At 39.3% G+C, this 16,797-nt stretch overlaps 1 protein-coding gene across 6 annotated transcripts in view; it reads left to right on the top strand.

The window, feature by feature from the left end:
- Positions 1-16,797, top strand: part of nbas (NBAS subunit of NRZ tethering complex) — a 264,693-nt gene that overhangs the window by 21,352 nt on the left and 226,544 nt on the right. For 5 of the 6 annotated variants that reach the window (XM_087977600.1, XM_087977595.1, XM_087977597.1 and 2 more), the window contains 5 exons: positions 1,726-1,824; positions 4,817-4,955; positions 6,478-6,540; positions 15,980-16,117; positions 16,482-16,545. In XM_087977600.1, coding sequence (XP_087833726.1) covers positions 1,726-1,824; positions 4,817-4,955; positions 6,478-6,540; positions 15,980-16,117; positions 16,482-16,545 — 503 coding nt within the window. The remainder of the gene's footprint in view (positions 1-1,725; positions 1,825-4,816; positions 4,956-6,477; positions 6,541-15,979; positions 16,118-16,481; positions 16,546-16,797) is intronic. The other variant, XM_043677491.2, reaches the window with a different exon arrangement.

Below are 16,797 nucleotides of genomic sequence, written 5' to 3' on the forward strand. Positions count from 1 at the left end.
ATTTTTGAGATTAATTTACAGTATTTTGCATTAAATTCCAGCTGTAGAAACATTGCTCTCTCTTTCCATCTGTATAATGTCATTTATTGCCAACTCAACTTAATTTCTAACAAACATAAATCAATTATTTCCTTTTTCAGGAAAAAAAATTACACTGTCAGAACTGGTAGCACATGCAGGTGTTGATCATTTCTAATTTTCAAATTACATCAATGTATTTATAGTGATTCATATACAAAACAAATTCTACTGAAGATTATTTGGTGTAGCATGGATTGAAATTAAGTAATGGCTTTGCAAACTGAAAGGCAGCTGCACTACGCATTTCTGAAATGTTTCAATTCCTGCTGAAGCAGAAGTTGACAGTGCAGCATCTCCAAGATAAATCCATCAAGCAGAGTTAAGCGAAGTAGAGGACATGCCTCTTTTTTATGCCTCTAGCAGCTGTATTCAAGTAAATTTGCAAACATCTTGAGTGTGGTTTAGTGAACGGCTAAGTGAGTGAATGAATGAAGAGTTTGATAAGTTGGTGTGCGTGCCCTGAAGGTAGTCCTGTTAGTTTAGGTAAAACTTTATTCATGGCTTAAAGATGAATGGGGCATGTGATGGGAGCGATTGGTACGTTGGTTTTGACACTAGGTTGCTAGCCAGTTGATAATTCGAGCATTAGACTAGCTAATGTTTTTCGGATAAGTTCACAGGAAAGTTACGGACTTCTGAACTCAGGATCAGAAATATTTGCAGAGGATTCATGGCAGTAAGAAAATCAGCCCAGCAGAGTTTTAAACCTTCCATGTTGGTCCCAAGTATGTTTGTGTATCAGAACTTTGCAGTCTCTCAAAAATACTTTTTCTTTTCTCCATTGATCTGGAGGCACCTAAGAGGGCAGAAAACGAGCTATCGGAATAAACCTGATGTTTCTCAACTAAAACATGTACCTCATCAAACATTTGTGTGCATCTCAAACTTTGTCTTCCCAAATCATTACGTGGTATTATCCATTGAATTGATCAAGTGAAATGTGACTTGTGATAATTAACAAGTCAAAGTAGATCCCAAACAGTGGATCTGTAACCTGAGAGAACGGGGCAAGCAACTGTGCGTCTCCTCAGCCAATTTTCTTGAAGACATTTGACTGAACCATGGTGGGTCTAAATTCGAAACTGCAAATTAGAATGGTAATTAATATTACATCATGTACTCAAAGTGGAGTAAAGATAGGAACAAAGGATTGGAACAGAGAAAAGACATGTTTGTTTTTAAATTTCATTTTAATTTGTCAATTTTAAAATGTTGAACAGCAATTAAAGTTTGAATGAATGGTGCTCCATATTCAATTTAATTAAATTCTTAATTTTCTGTGCTGGCAAAGTCATTTGGGATGCACTAAAATTCACTTAACATTGAACAAACAACTCGAAATATTTTCTGGATTGCTTGGTCCATAGGATAGCAGCTTCATGTTGTATATGCATGAAGGTTGAAACTTTTGGAGAGATGTCAATAAAGCAATATTCATGGTAAAGCAGAGGACCTTTTCACGAAATGTTCTAATTTCCTTGTTTAACTGTGAATATGCAAATGCTGGAAATTGCTGCCCAATTTCTTCCTTGAATAATGTTGTTAGTTGTAATTGTTAGACTTCTTAAAAAACCCTAGCAATTTTATTGATTGTTTTCCAAAATCTTGAAATTCTTTGGTCTTTTTTTCTTTTTTCCTGTGCAGTGTTGGAACTCAGCAAAGTTATCAAGAAAGTCACAGCTTCAACTTTAACAGTCATTATTCTCATGGAGTTATTACAGTGATCTATCACTCTGGCCACAAGTAAGTACACTTTTGTACATGCTGTAATGGAAATGTATTCTGGTATAGTTGGTAAATTATTGGAAATGGTCAGCATATCAAATGCTGAATCTGTTGGCAGGGTATGGTACCAAAGCTTGCAGTAAAGCAGGGCAGGAAAACTGCTTCAGCAAATATGTAACATCTTGCATATCTTTCTCAGACACCGATTGGATACACAACTAGTACAGATTAAACATTTATTTTTATTTGTTTGGACATGGAATGTGGCATTGCTGGTTAGGGTACCATTTATTGCCCATCCCTAATTGCTCTGGAGGAGTTAATGGTGAGCTCTCTCTTTGAATCACTGCAGTTTTTGGAGTATAGAGAAACCCATGGTTGTATTAGGATGTTAGTTCCTAATTTGACCCAACGACAATGAAGGGATGGCAATATTCCCCAACTTGGTACTACTGGCTTAAAAGTGCATCATTGAGGACGGGGATAATGGTGGAGACTCCTGTTGGTTCTTTAATTGTCCGCCATGATTCACAATGTTGGTTGGAAGGTCTTACAGGGTGAACAAGGCTTTGGTTGCTTTTGTTGCTTCAGGTTGCTTGCTAGGTGATCTATCTGGTTTTCGTTCCTTTTATGAAGATCTTGTAGTACTCTAATGCAACTGAGTGACTTGCTAGATTGTTTCAGAGGAATTAGCCACATTGCTGTGGGCATGGAGTGTATGTATTTTAACTACTTCAGTTCAAATATTGTACTATCTCCCCAGATTCTAAACTATTAACCTGCATGAAAGTGATCAAATTATTTAAGTATTTGTTTTGAAAGGGTGAGAACAGCAAAACTAAATTGCAATTATATGGTTTCTGAGTAACTGTATTGAACTTGTGCTGGTATCTTGCTAATAGTCTGTCAACTTACAAATACTGGAAATACACAGTAACACAGTCAGCATCTTTAAACAGAAATGCTGCTGAATTGTCTCTCTTCAAGTAGAAAACTTGCATTTGTCCATGTCTTTTGTAGTCACTGAATATCTCAAAATTCTTTGCAGGCAGTTAAGTATTTTGGAAATGTAGTGATGGTTGCACGGTAGGAAAGCAGGAGTGAAATAATTAATTTGCTCACCATGAACATGAACAAGGAAATGCAATAATGACCACTGAGTGTGTTTTTGTGATATTGAAGGACAAACTTTGACCAGGAGAGGTGATTTTATTGAAACATTGGATCCTGAGGGGACTCAATAGGATGGGTACTGAAAGGATAAGATTAGAAATAGGGGACACAATTTTAAAAAAAAAAGATTTCTCATTTAAGATGGGAATGAGCAGATCTTTTTAGAGATCTTTGAAACTCTATTATCCATAGTGTGGAAGCAGAGTCATTGAATATTTTAAGGCATTTTTTTGATCACCATGAATCCTGACCAGTGAAGTCCAAGATTATCAGTAATATGTGAGAATGTGGAATCTATGCAACAATTAAATTAGCCGTCATATTATTGAAAGGTGGAGTGTGTACAAGTGTCTGGCCGATTCCTGCTCCTAATTCATGTGTTCATCAACTTGTAGGACACTGATCACTGCCCTACTACCCTACAAAATAGTGCCCACCAGAGAGGGCAGACAGAGCCTCTCTTTAATATGTCATTCCAAAGATAGTGTGAAAAATGAAAACTTCAGTGGTGGCAAGATATTGATTTGTAAGTTTAATTCCAAGAGGCTTGATTCCAATATTTAATGATTATTAGAAGTGGAATTGAGGGTGATCGGAGCAGCCATGATCTCATTGAATAGCAGAGCAGATTTGATGGGATGAATGGCCAACATCTGCTCCACAGTCTTGTCTTAGACTGATAATAGAATTCTATCCTTTATAACTAGAGAAAATAAAATTGCAAGTAGTAATATTGTGCTTCGGTTTTATTGGGCCTTGGTGAGTCCATATCTCAGAAGGTTGTGCAGTTTTGCTCTCTTATTTAAGGAACAATACAGATCCGTTGGAGATGTTTCAGAGGAGGTTTACCAGATTGAAAGCCTGGAATGAATGAGTTGTCTTATGAAGGCAGGTTGGACAGACTGAGCTTGTTTCCCTGTTGTTTGGAAGACTTAGGGGTGACTTGATTGAAGTAAATAAGATGCTTAGAGATCATGATAAAGTGGTTGCCTCTCTTATGGATGGCTCCAGAATTAAGGAGCACTAATTTAAAAACTGGGGTCGCCATTTTCAGACAGAAGTGGAAATTATTTTTTTCTTAGTGAATTCTCTCAACATCTGTGGAATGCTGCTACAGAAAGCAGTGAAGGTACAGTCATTAAATGACCTTAAAGTAGTTGTATATTGATTTACTTTCTGAACAGAAATCTAAGTTTACTGGAAGTAGATGGGAAGATGGAATTCAAAACTCACCATTATCCCACTGAATGATGAAGCAGGCATGAGGAGCCTGAAGTGTTCATAACGAGATCAGCCAGATTGGGGCTGTTAATTTGCTCCAATCAAGGAGCCTTAGATGACTGACATAAACAGGAGTGTCAGATATCCTGTTCACTTTGAGACCTGGCTTTGAGGAAGCTGGATCAATGTCAAGGACTTTCCACATGTAAATAAAAGGTCACTTGGTGTCGGGCTACCAAGCCACTGTGAATTTATTTCAGGGCCGAATGATGTAGTTCTGCTCCTAATTCATAATATTAAAAACATGCAAATAATCTTTTATGCCCTAAAGCATTATTATGCAAGCATAAAATGTGTTGTTGAATTTATTTTGCCCTACTAAAATTTGAGTTACTTTACAAACATAACTTGGAAGATTGTAAACAGTATTTTCTTTAACATTCTACCCAATACCTTTCATTAAGGCGTGTAGTTTGGTATATAGCTGTCCAAAGACATGAAGGATGAATGATTGAGTTAAGGAAAGGGTATTGTGCATTTTTTTAAAGCACCATTTGCATCTGTGTAAAAGCAATTATTTTGTACAGTATTAAAGGCAGAATTTATAATGATGCAGGTTACTTCTGGTAGGAGGCTGTGAAACCAGTGAAGAAGGAATCTCTAAAGCTAGCAGTTATGGGATAACTGCGTGGCGGGTTCTTTCTGGTGCACCCTACTACAAGCAGGTCACCAACTATGAAGATGATGTTGCTGGTGTAAGTAGAAAATTTTTTTGTAGTTTTGTTTAAACGAATAGCATGTGTATTGCATTGGCAGAATTTAAATGAACAAAATTTTGGCCATCAAGTTCACAGTTTATATAAAATGCTGCAATTGGAGAAACTAATTTGCACAATCATTCATTTGAAGAACATAAAACCAGTGAACTGTACAGTTTAGAAAGAGACTGTTCAGCCCATCTAGTTTTGCCAGTTTCATTGAAGAACAACCTAATTCATCCCACTCACTCATTCTATCTTCAAAAGATATTTATCTAGTTCCCATTTTGACGGCTATTAGTGAATCAATATCTATAATAGTGGGAAAACCATTTCGATAATCGGAGGCTGAAGTTCCTCAAGGCGTAGAATCTGGATACAATATCAGTGTTAGAACTGATAAGTTCAATTTGAAGATCGTGTACTGGTTGCATCTCCAAGAGAAACTTGCAATTTACAGGTTAGCATTACAAGAGAATTGCTCAGTTGTACAGCGGCAGGAAATTATGTCATTCTCATCGTATCTGGCATGAGTACTTTTAAAAAAATAAATGTAGCAAGGGTTTTATTTTGTGATCAGAAACATCTGTTAAGCCATCTGCGAGGTCAAGAGCTGGAGTTCCTTCTTCAGGCATGGTGGCTCAATGGTGAGCACTGCTGCCTCACAGCACCAGGGACCCGCGTTCGATTCCAGCCTCAGGTGACTGTGTGGAGTTTGCATGTTCTCCCAATGTCTGTGGATTTTTTCTGGGTGCTCCGGTTTCCTCCCACAATCCGATGATGTGCAGGTTAGGTGAATTGGCTGAGCTAAATTGCCCATAATATTCAGAGATGTGCAGGTTAGGTGCATTAGTCAGGGTAAATGTAGAGTAATTGGGTAGGGAATGGATCGGGGTGGCTTACTCTTCAGAGGGTCGGTGTGGACGTGTTAGGCCGATGGGCCTGTTTCCACACTCGGGATTCTATTCTTCTAATTCTGGCGTCGATATTTCTTTTGTTCTGATGCTGCCTCTGCTCTCTCTGTCCCATGGATACATGTAACTACATAGTATTCATTTTGGAAGTTCTACTTTGGCTGCAAAGACCTCATCCACATCCTCATCACCTCATCAAAAATATCAATCAAATTAAGGGAATTTGATTTTTTGCTAGAAATCCATGTAGACTTTCATTTACTAGTTGCAGAACTGTTCTTTTTAACATTTCCAAATGTCTCTCCACCACTGACATTGAAGTGGCGAGCCTTTTTTTTTTCTTTCTCCCTTTTTTTTAATCAAACGGAAGTCTGAAATACCCAAGAGACAAAGGATTGGGTATCTCAGAAGGTTTGGAAGATTTCGCCTCAGTCAGAATTAGTCAGTCCGGTTAGGGTTAAGCCTGTTTCTTTTTTAATTCTAATAGTATGTCACAGATCTCCTTCCACTCTTTCCGTGGGCAGCTATGTATGAAACAGCCGAGATAACATTATTTTATTGTGTCACATTGAAACTATAACCTACAACCTCTGCTTTGTTTACAGTCACAAAGAGGGCTGTTAAAGTTGCTCAGTTTACGAGGATTGTGGAGACAGGAACCAAAGCAGGTAAGACTGTGAAACAAAGTCATCATCCTGAGTACAGTGTGTGTTACGTAAATCCTATTCCACTTGACTAATAATTTTAAACTTTCAGCTCACATTGGAAAAATAAACCCTAATGTTAATGTTTTAATTGTCCTTTTGTCCTGAGGCTGCTGGTAAACAGTCTGGTCAGGTGATTAGAGGTAAGATCCCCATCTTGTACCTTTCCACCTAATCACATGGCTCAAATCTGCTTTTTGTATCTGACTTGACATAGTGGAAAACATACACAATTTTTGCAATGAACGGGCAACTATCAGCAGCTTTGATTTATGGAGCATCTTTAATAGAGGAAAATGTTTAAAGATGCTTCACAGGAACATTATCAAACTACATTTGACACCATTAGGAAAGCATTAGAACCAGAGAACCAGCAGCTTGGTTTGAGGGAGTTTTGAGAAATATTTTAGTGGAATAAAGAGTGGAAAGATTGGTTGTTTTAAAAGTCTTCCAACAATAGTGAGAAACTTTATGATTTCAACTTCTGGCAGTTATATTTTTTAGTGAGCGAGAACTATAAACCTGCATCTACCCAATGGTGCAAAACACCACACCTATTCCATGGACATTTACGTTTCTGAAATTGGTTTTGTTTTGTGTTGAATTACATATGTCTAAAACGAGGTTGACATTTGCACTTGTAATGAAATGTCCTCCTATCTGCTCATTATCAATTGTGGTATTCTATTCAATTTGGAAAAATGTAACCATTTGTTTACAGTACCTCTCAGTATGAAGCGAGAAACAAGTTGCTATGAGTTACAAGCCCTATCTTCTTATGCAATCAAACTTTGCTTGGACACTATTTTCATTAGTGTAAAATAAATCAATTACGCACTAACATTAATAATCCAGAGTCCAACTATAGTAGATGGTGAACTTTTGATTCAATTAATTAATGGCTAATTTAAAAAGAACTATGGTGATTATGAAGTCATTACTGTCCTTACCAGGTCGAGCCTACCTGTGACTCCACATCCACAGCAATTTGATTCTTAAATGCCATCTGAAATGACCAGGAAGGCACTTTACTGTATATAACAGCTCTACAAAGTGTAAGAGTAGGATAAAACTAGATGGATCACTAATCTGGGCATCAGAAACACAATAGCGGGTTGATGTGGGGAGTCTTCAGCATTGGTTTTGGATGCCATGAAGTCTGAAGGTATCAGGTCAAACAAAGCCTATTACCTCCATCACGAAGAGGACCCTGACTGACTGATCTGCAAGAGTGGGTCTGAGATTACAAGAGGGAAAACCGTACATGACCTCATCCTCACTAAGTTATTTATCACAGTTGCTTTTGCCCATGACAGTATTGATGGGAATGACCACCTCACACGTATCTTGTCGGGATAAAGTCCCATGTTCTCATTGAGGATACGCTCATCATGTTGAATGGCACTGACATCGTACTGAATGATTTAGAATTATTAACAGATCTGTGTCTCAAGATTAGGCACTGTGGATCATTAGCAACTACAGAGGAGCTGCATTGAACCAAAATCTGTAACCTCTTTCTCCAGGATGTCCCCCACTCCACCAATACCAAGTTCAGGACCAACACTGGTTCAATAAAGAGTGTAGTTGGGCATACCTAAAAATGAGGGATCAACCTAATGATGTAATTTACAGGACAACATACATGATAAACAGCAGAACCTGCTTGTGATAGATGGGCTAAAAAATCTCTCAACCAACAGATTTGATCTAAGGTCTGCAGTCATGCCACATGCTGTCATGAGCAGTGGTTCACACTGAAGCAATAACAGGAGAAGGCAGTGCCCATAATATCTCCATCCTTAAACAAAGTGCATCTGTGCAAAAGACAAAGCTGAAGCATTTGTATCCATTTTTAACTAGAATTGCCAACTGAATGATCCAACTCATCCTCCTCCTGAAGTTCCTCGCATCCAAGGTCCCAGTCTTCAGCCATTTACCAACGTTCTGCACATGGCAGTCGGCATGCTGACATTAATTGCAGCATGGACTACCAGTTCCGGAAGTCACTGCTTCACGCTGACCTTTGAGGTCCGTGCAGAAGGCAAAAAGCATTGAACATGTGCTGCAGTGAAGTGATTTTAAAGAAACTGATTGATAAAGTTCATACAGCTAAAGGGATCAAAGGGTGTAGGGTGAAAGTGGAAACAGGGTACTGAGTTGGACAATCAACCATGATCATATTGAACCGCTGAGCATGCTCAATGACCCGTTCTTGTTCCTGTTTTCTATGTAAGTGATGGTAAGTGATGTTGACAGTGCTGTCAAGCAGCCTTCCTACAGAATAATCCACTTGCTGACAGTCCGTCTGGGTCTGTCTAAGCCACTCTGCTCCTGACCTCATTACAGCCATGATCCAAGCATGAACAAAAGAGCTGAAATTTGGAGGTTGAAATGACTGTCCTTGACATCAAGGTAGTATTTGAGGAGCCCCAGTTAAACTGGAGTCAGTGAAATCTGTGAGAAAGTTTTCCGCTGGTTGGAGTCATATATAATAAAAAGAAAAATGGTTATGGTTGCTGGAAGTGAATCATCTAAATTCTAGGGCATCTCTGCAGGAGTACTCAGGGTAGTGAGCTTAGCCCAACCCTCTTCAGCTGCTTCATTAATGACCTGGCTCCATCATAAGGTCAGAAGTGAGAATGTTCACTGATGATTACATTAGGCTTAGCAGTATGTTCAGTTTCTCAGATGCTGAAGCAGTCCATGTCCATATGCAGCAAGACTTGTAGGACATTCTGGTAGGAGTTATTAAGGACCAGGCTAGACACCCCTCAAAACATTTCAAGAAAGTAACTTTGCCAGTTGATTGAAGCAGATCTAATGCAGATTAGATTAGATTCCCTACAGTGTGGAAACAGGCCCTTCGGCCCAACCAGTCCACACTGACCCTCCGAAGAGTAACCCACCCAGACCCATTTCCCTCTGACTAATGCACCTAACACTATAGGCAATTTAGCATGGCCAATCCACCTGACCTGCACATCTTTGGAACTGTGGGAGGAAACCCACGCAGACACGGGGAGAATGTGCAAACTCCACACAGACGGTCACCCAAGGCTGGAATTGAACCTGTGACCCTGGTGCTGTGAGGCAGCAGTGAGCCACCATGCCGTCCCTATTCCAGGAGTGTTGCACGTGGTCAAACCACTTAGTTTTAAACAAAACAGAATTTATTTACAAGATTACTAAATGAAACACCAATAAAAGCAAACAGAATACCGAATAACTTAACTGAAAACCAAACAGATTACACCAACTTAATGATGCTGTTCCCAACACTTGCAACAATCCCAATAAACACCCCTTGGCACAATAGGTAAAATCCAACACAGGGTCTTACAGGAAAGAAGTCAGAGAGAGGGAGGATCAGCATGGACCTACTTCCTTGGGTTCAGCAGCTTCGCAACTGCCTGACTGCTTTCACTGAATAGCCAGACTGCCAAAACCCAAATCAAGCCAGAGAAAAGCTGAGCTGGGATAACTGGCCACTCCCCTTTCATTGTACAAGTGTGTTTTGTAAATTTGAAAGCCTTTGTCTGATGCAGTGTCTGTTAGCGAAAATCAAATTGGCCCTAAAATCCTTCAAACTTAGACTTCTCGGAGTCTGTGCCTTTTACAACCTCAGGAAAAAAAGGCCAGGACATCATGACCTTGTTAAAGGAGCAGCATTACACAGGGTTGACAAGTGAAACTGACATTTTTCTTTCCAAGCAAAGAGCCTCTTAAAAAAGAGAAAATCTAACCAACTACCAGTGACCTTGAATGATCATTGCTGAATTCCCCACTTTCAACAACCGAGGAGTTGCTATTGAACAGAAACTAACGTCAACTAGGCATACATATATATATATACACGAAGCTTACAAGAGCAGGGCAGAGCTTTGGCATCCCACAGTGAGTAACCCTCCTCCAGAATCTCCAAAGACACTGCTATATCAAGTGCTGAAGTTGGGACTGTGATGAAATACAACCCACTTGTCTGGACGAGTGCAGCGCCAATAGCTGTTAGGGAAGTTGACACCATCGAGGGCAAAAGGGCCCTAATGATCAGGACCTCAGCCACCACCTTGACCATTTACTCCTTCACTCTCTCTACCACTGCGCTCAACGACAAGCAATGTATGATACTTGGAAGATGAGCCCCAACTCTCACAGACCTCTTTGATAGCACCTTCTGAGCTCTCAACCTGTATCATTTTGAAGGACAAACCTATCATATGTATCAACAGCTGTAACTTTCCTCCCAAGCCACGCGCCATTCTGATGTGCAACTAAATTGGTATTCCTTCACTCACTGAATCAAAGTCCTTGAGGTCCCTTTATAGCATTGTGAGCATATCCATACAATGGTTCAAGAAGACAGGCCACCATCACCTTCTCAATGGCAAATAATAATGGGCAATAAATGCTAGCGCAGCTTGTGACTCTACTGCAAACATTTCCAAGTTTCAAAATGTCTGCGCTGCACTATTTGTACTTTTACCATCTCTGTTTCAGCTGAAGCTTCATTTATTAAACCTTTTCTCTAAAGGTTTTGATCATCAAAATCAGTGATTTTCATTTAGACTTTGCATGCTCGAGTTTTACAGTGTTGTTAAAACTCCTGAGATACTACTAATGCTTCTTGTTGTTCAGCCAGCTCCAGATCTGTCATCTTGAAATATTATGAAAATTTGATTTTGTTCACCCCATGCAAGAGGCAAATACTTGCACTTTTCCTGACGTGAAATGCTTAGTAAAAGCCCAGACTCAGCAGACAGTACACATTATGTTAATTAATGAACACATTGGATTGAACAGGTGTGATATCATGAGAGAGCCTCATTCAATGTTTTCCTGATTTAAGACACTCATTTAATGCTCAAGATAATCATATCCAAAGAATGATCAGTTATTATGGTTGTTGACCAGTGTTAATATGCACTAAATCAGTAAGCCTCGACAATAGATTTAAGTGCAGTCTTGATTTATGATGACATTCCATTAGAGGATTGAGAACATTGCCTGCGAATACTTGTGGTATTGAATAAGCAATTGACATCCGAGTGTGCTGTTATCGAATGGGAAGAATTGTGTCAGGTATCATTAGTGAACACATGCCTGTTTTTTATGTTGCTTGTAACTGTGTGGGAGAATTACTTAAAAAGAGTGAATCAGAAATGCAGGTGTGTTCTGAAATTTTTAACTTGAGTCCATTTCCTGGTAAATGTTGTCCACTCATACCTAAGGAATAAGCCACCAAAAACAATATTAAAAAAGAAACTATGATCATTGAGGGCTTTTTAATACCAATTGTAGTATTACAGCACGGTGTTAGTATCACTGTTAAAATAAGTTTGTAAGAAATTGCATTCTTGCCCTAGTTTTACAGTTTGAGAAAAAAACATTGTGAGGCACTTCAGGTGTGCATAATACAACTCCGAAATTAGGCAATTGCAGCACCTGCATCAATAAGTTGTGGAGAAACCTGCTTTTGGAACAACCAAAAAACATGAAACTGCTGGGCATTCTTCAAAATATTTATTCAGTTCTTGCACCATATAATGCTTTGAAACTGGAGGAGAAAGTGAGGACTGCAGATGCTGGAGATCAGAGCTGAAAATGTGTTGCTGGAAAAGCGCAGCAGGTCAGGCAGCATCCAAGGAACAGGAGAATCAACGTTTCGGGCATAAGCCCTTCTTCAGGAACTTTGAATACTTTGAAACTGTCATGATGTTATTTGCTGCGAAACATAATTGTAAAAATACTAATGAAATGATATGCCTTGAGATTTTAATTGTTGAAGATTGTTTTAAATTTTGTTTATACAGCTGTGTGTAATGGTTATGTATAGTTATCTTTACATTTCTTTGCGTCATTTTTCCAGATATTGTGCAATTGCGTTTTCAATTACACAAAACTCGAGTTGTATATTTATCTGTCGAAGAGTGTGGTGCTGGAAAAGCACAGCCGATCAGGCAGCATCCAAGGAACAAGAGAGTCGACGTTTCGGGCTGGCATTGACATTGTTAATTAATGAAACCCCTTTTTCTCCTTGTCTATTTTTCTGTTTGTCTTTAAATTGAAAAACAAAGGGTACCTTAATGTTTGCCTTTTAGAGTCATAGAGATGTACAGCATGGAAACAGACCCTTCGGTCCAACCCGTCCATGCCGACCAGGTATCCCAACCCAATCTAGTCCCACCTGCCAGCACCCGGCCCATATCCCTCCAAACCCTTCCTATTAATATAACCATCCAAATGCCTCTTAAATGTTGCAATTGTACCAGCTTCCACCACTTCCTCTGGCAGCTCATTCCATACATGTACCACCCTCTGCATGAAAAAGTTGTCCCACAGATCTCTTTTATATCTTTCCCTTCTCACCCTGAACCTATGCCCTCTCGTTCTGGACTCCCCGACCTTGGGGAAAAGACTTCGTCTCTTTATCTTATCCATGCCCCTCATGATTTTGTAAACCTCTATAAGGTCGCCCCTCAGCCTCCGACGCTCCAGGGAAAATAGCCCTAGCCTGTTCAGCCTTTCCCTATAGCTCAAATCCTCCAACCCTGGCAACATCCTCTTTCTATCAAACAAAATAATAACAATGCTATTTTAATTAAACATGCTTGCATTTTCTTATGCCATTCTTTCTGAAGGTCTCCAGTGTGATCATGGACAATGGATGTATTGTTTTGATGACTGCAATGTTCTTGTCATAGAATACGGTTTATACTTGAGTAATAGTCAATCCTGTGCCCTATTTTTGGCCAAAACAATCTTGAATTTTCCATACATCTTGTGTAAAGGTCGACCTTTGTTCTTCACAGATAACAGATCACATTTGTGAGCCAAGGTAATATCCTGTACATAAATGTTAAGATGAGGAAATGAATTTTTTTGTGCTATCATGTGATGTGATGGACAGTTCGGTGTGAAAGAGTCAGGTGACAACCAACATCGTGAAATACAGTCATATATCTAGATGAGGTTTTGACATTCCTCCATAATTTTGTCTAAAAATGTCCTAGAGGAAAAAACAAGTAGTATACAGAAGCATTTTTACTGAAAGTTACTGAAATTGCAGGGAAGACCAATAACTGCATAACAGCAAGAGAATTTTGTGTTTCAGAGAAACTGGAGAACAACTTCAGACAAAGCTAAAATTCAAGTGTCAAGATTAGAGTGGTGCTGGAAAAGCACAGCCGGCCAGTCAGCATCCGAGGAGCAGGAGAATCGATGTTGCGGGCTCCTCGGATGCTGCCTGACCTGATTTGCTTTACCAGCACTACTCTAATCATGACACTGATCTCCAGCATCTGCAGTCCTCACTTTTGCCTCAAACAACGTGTGCCATCAGAGTAAGCCTACCAAGTGGTCACAGTTGGAGGAAAACCGCTGAATGGCTACAGGTAGACAATCCTTTATTCCCAACCCTCCGGACCAGCTGTGTTTCGGATTTTGGAATTGTTTGGATAAAGGATTAAATGACAAATTCATAGTAAAAATAAAACTAAATGACCAAACAGCAAATGCACCTATGATTACGACAAGCACCAAGCAATTGACACCTGCCAGTGCTGGACTTACTCCTCTGTCACACCTGAGTGACGTGGGTCAAGTGGTGTGGAGTTGAGTTAATTGTTTGCACACCAAACAACATGGTTATTGAGAAAAAAGGTTCAGGGAAAAACTTTGGATTTTGGAGCTTTTTGGATTTTGGATAAAGGAATGTCTGCCTGTACTTGAAAATTGTCAAAAAGGAAGGTGTGTTAGTTGTGCAGCCATCCGAATCCATGCATGAAACAAATGAAAGGAGAATGGAATTTTGGATTTTAAGGCAAGTGCTTCTTGAGAAGGCATGGCTTAATCCTTCGACAGAGAACTAAGATTGCATAAAAGCAGCCTGCTGAACTAGAAGCTAAGATAGTACAGTTTCACTTGTTTGGAATCAGAAATTGGCAGAAGGAAGGCTACAAGTTATAATGCATTGGAAACATGGACGAAACGCCTGTTACACTCGACGTGCCGGAGAATTGAACTGCAAAGCAAATAAGAGAGATAACAGTATTGGTGAGTTCCACTGGCTATGAGGAAAGTAGGTTTACTTCAGTTCTTTCTTGTATGGCTGATGGCAGGATTGTTATGGAAAAGGACCAGATCAGTTAAAACTGATGGCTGTTTTTAAGAGAAAAAAGTTTGCCAAAAGAGAAATTTCCAAAAAGAATTGTCATCCATATGCATCCACGTGGGTGTAAAAAATGGATAAAGGAAGTTTGGGATTTATAACCTGGTGGTCTATGCAAGGAAAAAATTGTACTCATCTGGGACCAGTTTAGATCACATCTCACGAAGAATGTTGTTGGTAACATCCAATCCCGTAACAGTGACGTATCTGTAAATCCTGGCAGATTTACAAACAATAGATGTTAGTACCAATAAGCCATTTAAGGACATGATGAGAAGGAAGTGGAATAACTGGATACATGATGGAGAAAAAACATACACAAAAGGAGGCAGTATGAGGGCTCCATCACTGTCATTGATGTGTGAATGGATCATTGATTCATGGAAGGAAATAAAAGCTGACACTGTTTCCAAATCATTAAAAGTAGTATCGATGTAATAGTTGACCCCATAAATTTAACCTTAAAAGTGATCTTAAAAATTTGACTATTACTCAAGTATATAAGGTAGTTTGGAAACAGGTCATTCGGCCCATCGAGTCCACATATCCCACCAAAGAACATACCACACAGATCCAGCACCCCCTCCCTTACCATATCCCTGTAACCCTGCATTCCCCATGGCTAATCCACTTCACCTGCACACTCCAGAGCAATTTAGCATGGGCAATCCACCTAACCTGCACATCTCTGGACTGTGGGAGGAAACTGGAGCACCCAGAGGAAACCCAAGCAAACACTAAGATATTGTGCAAATTCCACACAGGCTCTCACTTGAGGGTGGAATCGAACCCAGGCCCCTGGCGCTGTGAGGCAGCACTGCTGACCACTGAGCCACCGTGCTATCCATGTGCATATCCTGATTTGTATTTTTCTAAGCAAATTTTAATCAGTATTGCACTGATATAAAGGAAGATATATGGATCCTGTGAGCTGTAATTTTCATTTTTGACTGGGAAAATAAACTTAATTTATTGAAGCTATTAATACTGATATATTAATAGAAATTTATTCAGAATCTGAGCATTGTTGAAAATTTTTTCCTTGTCAGATATTGTATGGCAGCATTTTTAACGGAGGAAGAGTCATTCAACTCAAAATGTTAACCCAGATTTCTCTCCTCAGATGCTGCCAGACCTGCTGAGCTTTACCAACTATTTCTGTTTTGGTTTCTGATTTAGTGTCTGCGGTTCTTCGGGTTTTTATTTTGTAACAATTGTGTTTATTTTTTTCAGGATGGGGTTTTCAAAATGAGTTTGTCCCCTGATGGGACGATCCTGGCTGTCATCCATTTATCTGGCCAGCTGACTTTATGGGAGCTTCCCTCCTTGAGGCACCAGAAAGAATGGAAACAAGAAATGCAGGTAGAATTTGTAAGTTCTGTTTAATACAGAGAAAGCATAGTGTAATACAGTAAGTATGGATCTCTAAAGAGAAGGTTATGTTTGATCAACCTGATGCAGTTCGTAAAAGTGCAGGGTCAAGAGTAGACAAACTTTTTGGATTTTCCACAGGCCGTCCAAATACTGCATTGTAGATTCATGATTAATATTAGAACGTTTGGATTCAGGGAGCATGCAGCAGAATGTGTAGCAAACTGGTTGATAAAGAGAGGTGTAAGGGCTCAAGGAATTTACTGAGATTGGCAAAGGTGGGAAGTGGTGCTTCATTCTCAGTTTCAGCATGATGGCTATTACATAGCTTTGGAATGTACAGCTATGCTTGTTTTTTTTCCAGGTTGGATATGATGCCATTAACCCGGAGTGGACAAAATGTATGGAGAAAAGGAAGAAAATAAAAGGTATCCAATTCCTGAATAAAGGAGTGACTTCTTTCGGATTTTTAATCGAGATTTATTTCTATTTTGCTTTTCAAAGTCCTGCTGTAGGAAATAACTTTTAATTAGATAGCTCATCCTTTTTCCTTTTCTTGTATTGTTGTGCAGTATGTTATGAACGGACTCCATTTATACAAAATAAAGCCCTCGCTCTCATGGTTTGTTTAAACTGTGTGTAATTTGAAAATAAATCTGACAGCAAGATGTTACAAAACA

Source organism: Chiloscyllium plagiosum, unplaced genomic scaffold, assembly GCF_037043375.1.
Source record: "Chiloscyllium plagiosum isolate Xiang-an unplaced genomic scaffold, Cpla_swu_hap1 HiC_scaffold_3, whole genome shotgun sequence".
In the NCBI taxonomy this organism is placed as follows: domain Eukaryota; kingdom Metazoa; phylum Chordata; class Chondrichthyes; order Orectolobiformes; family Hemiscylliidae; genus Chiloscyllium; species Chiloscyllium plagiosum.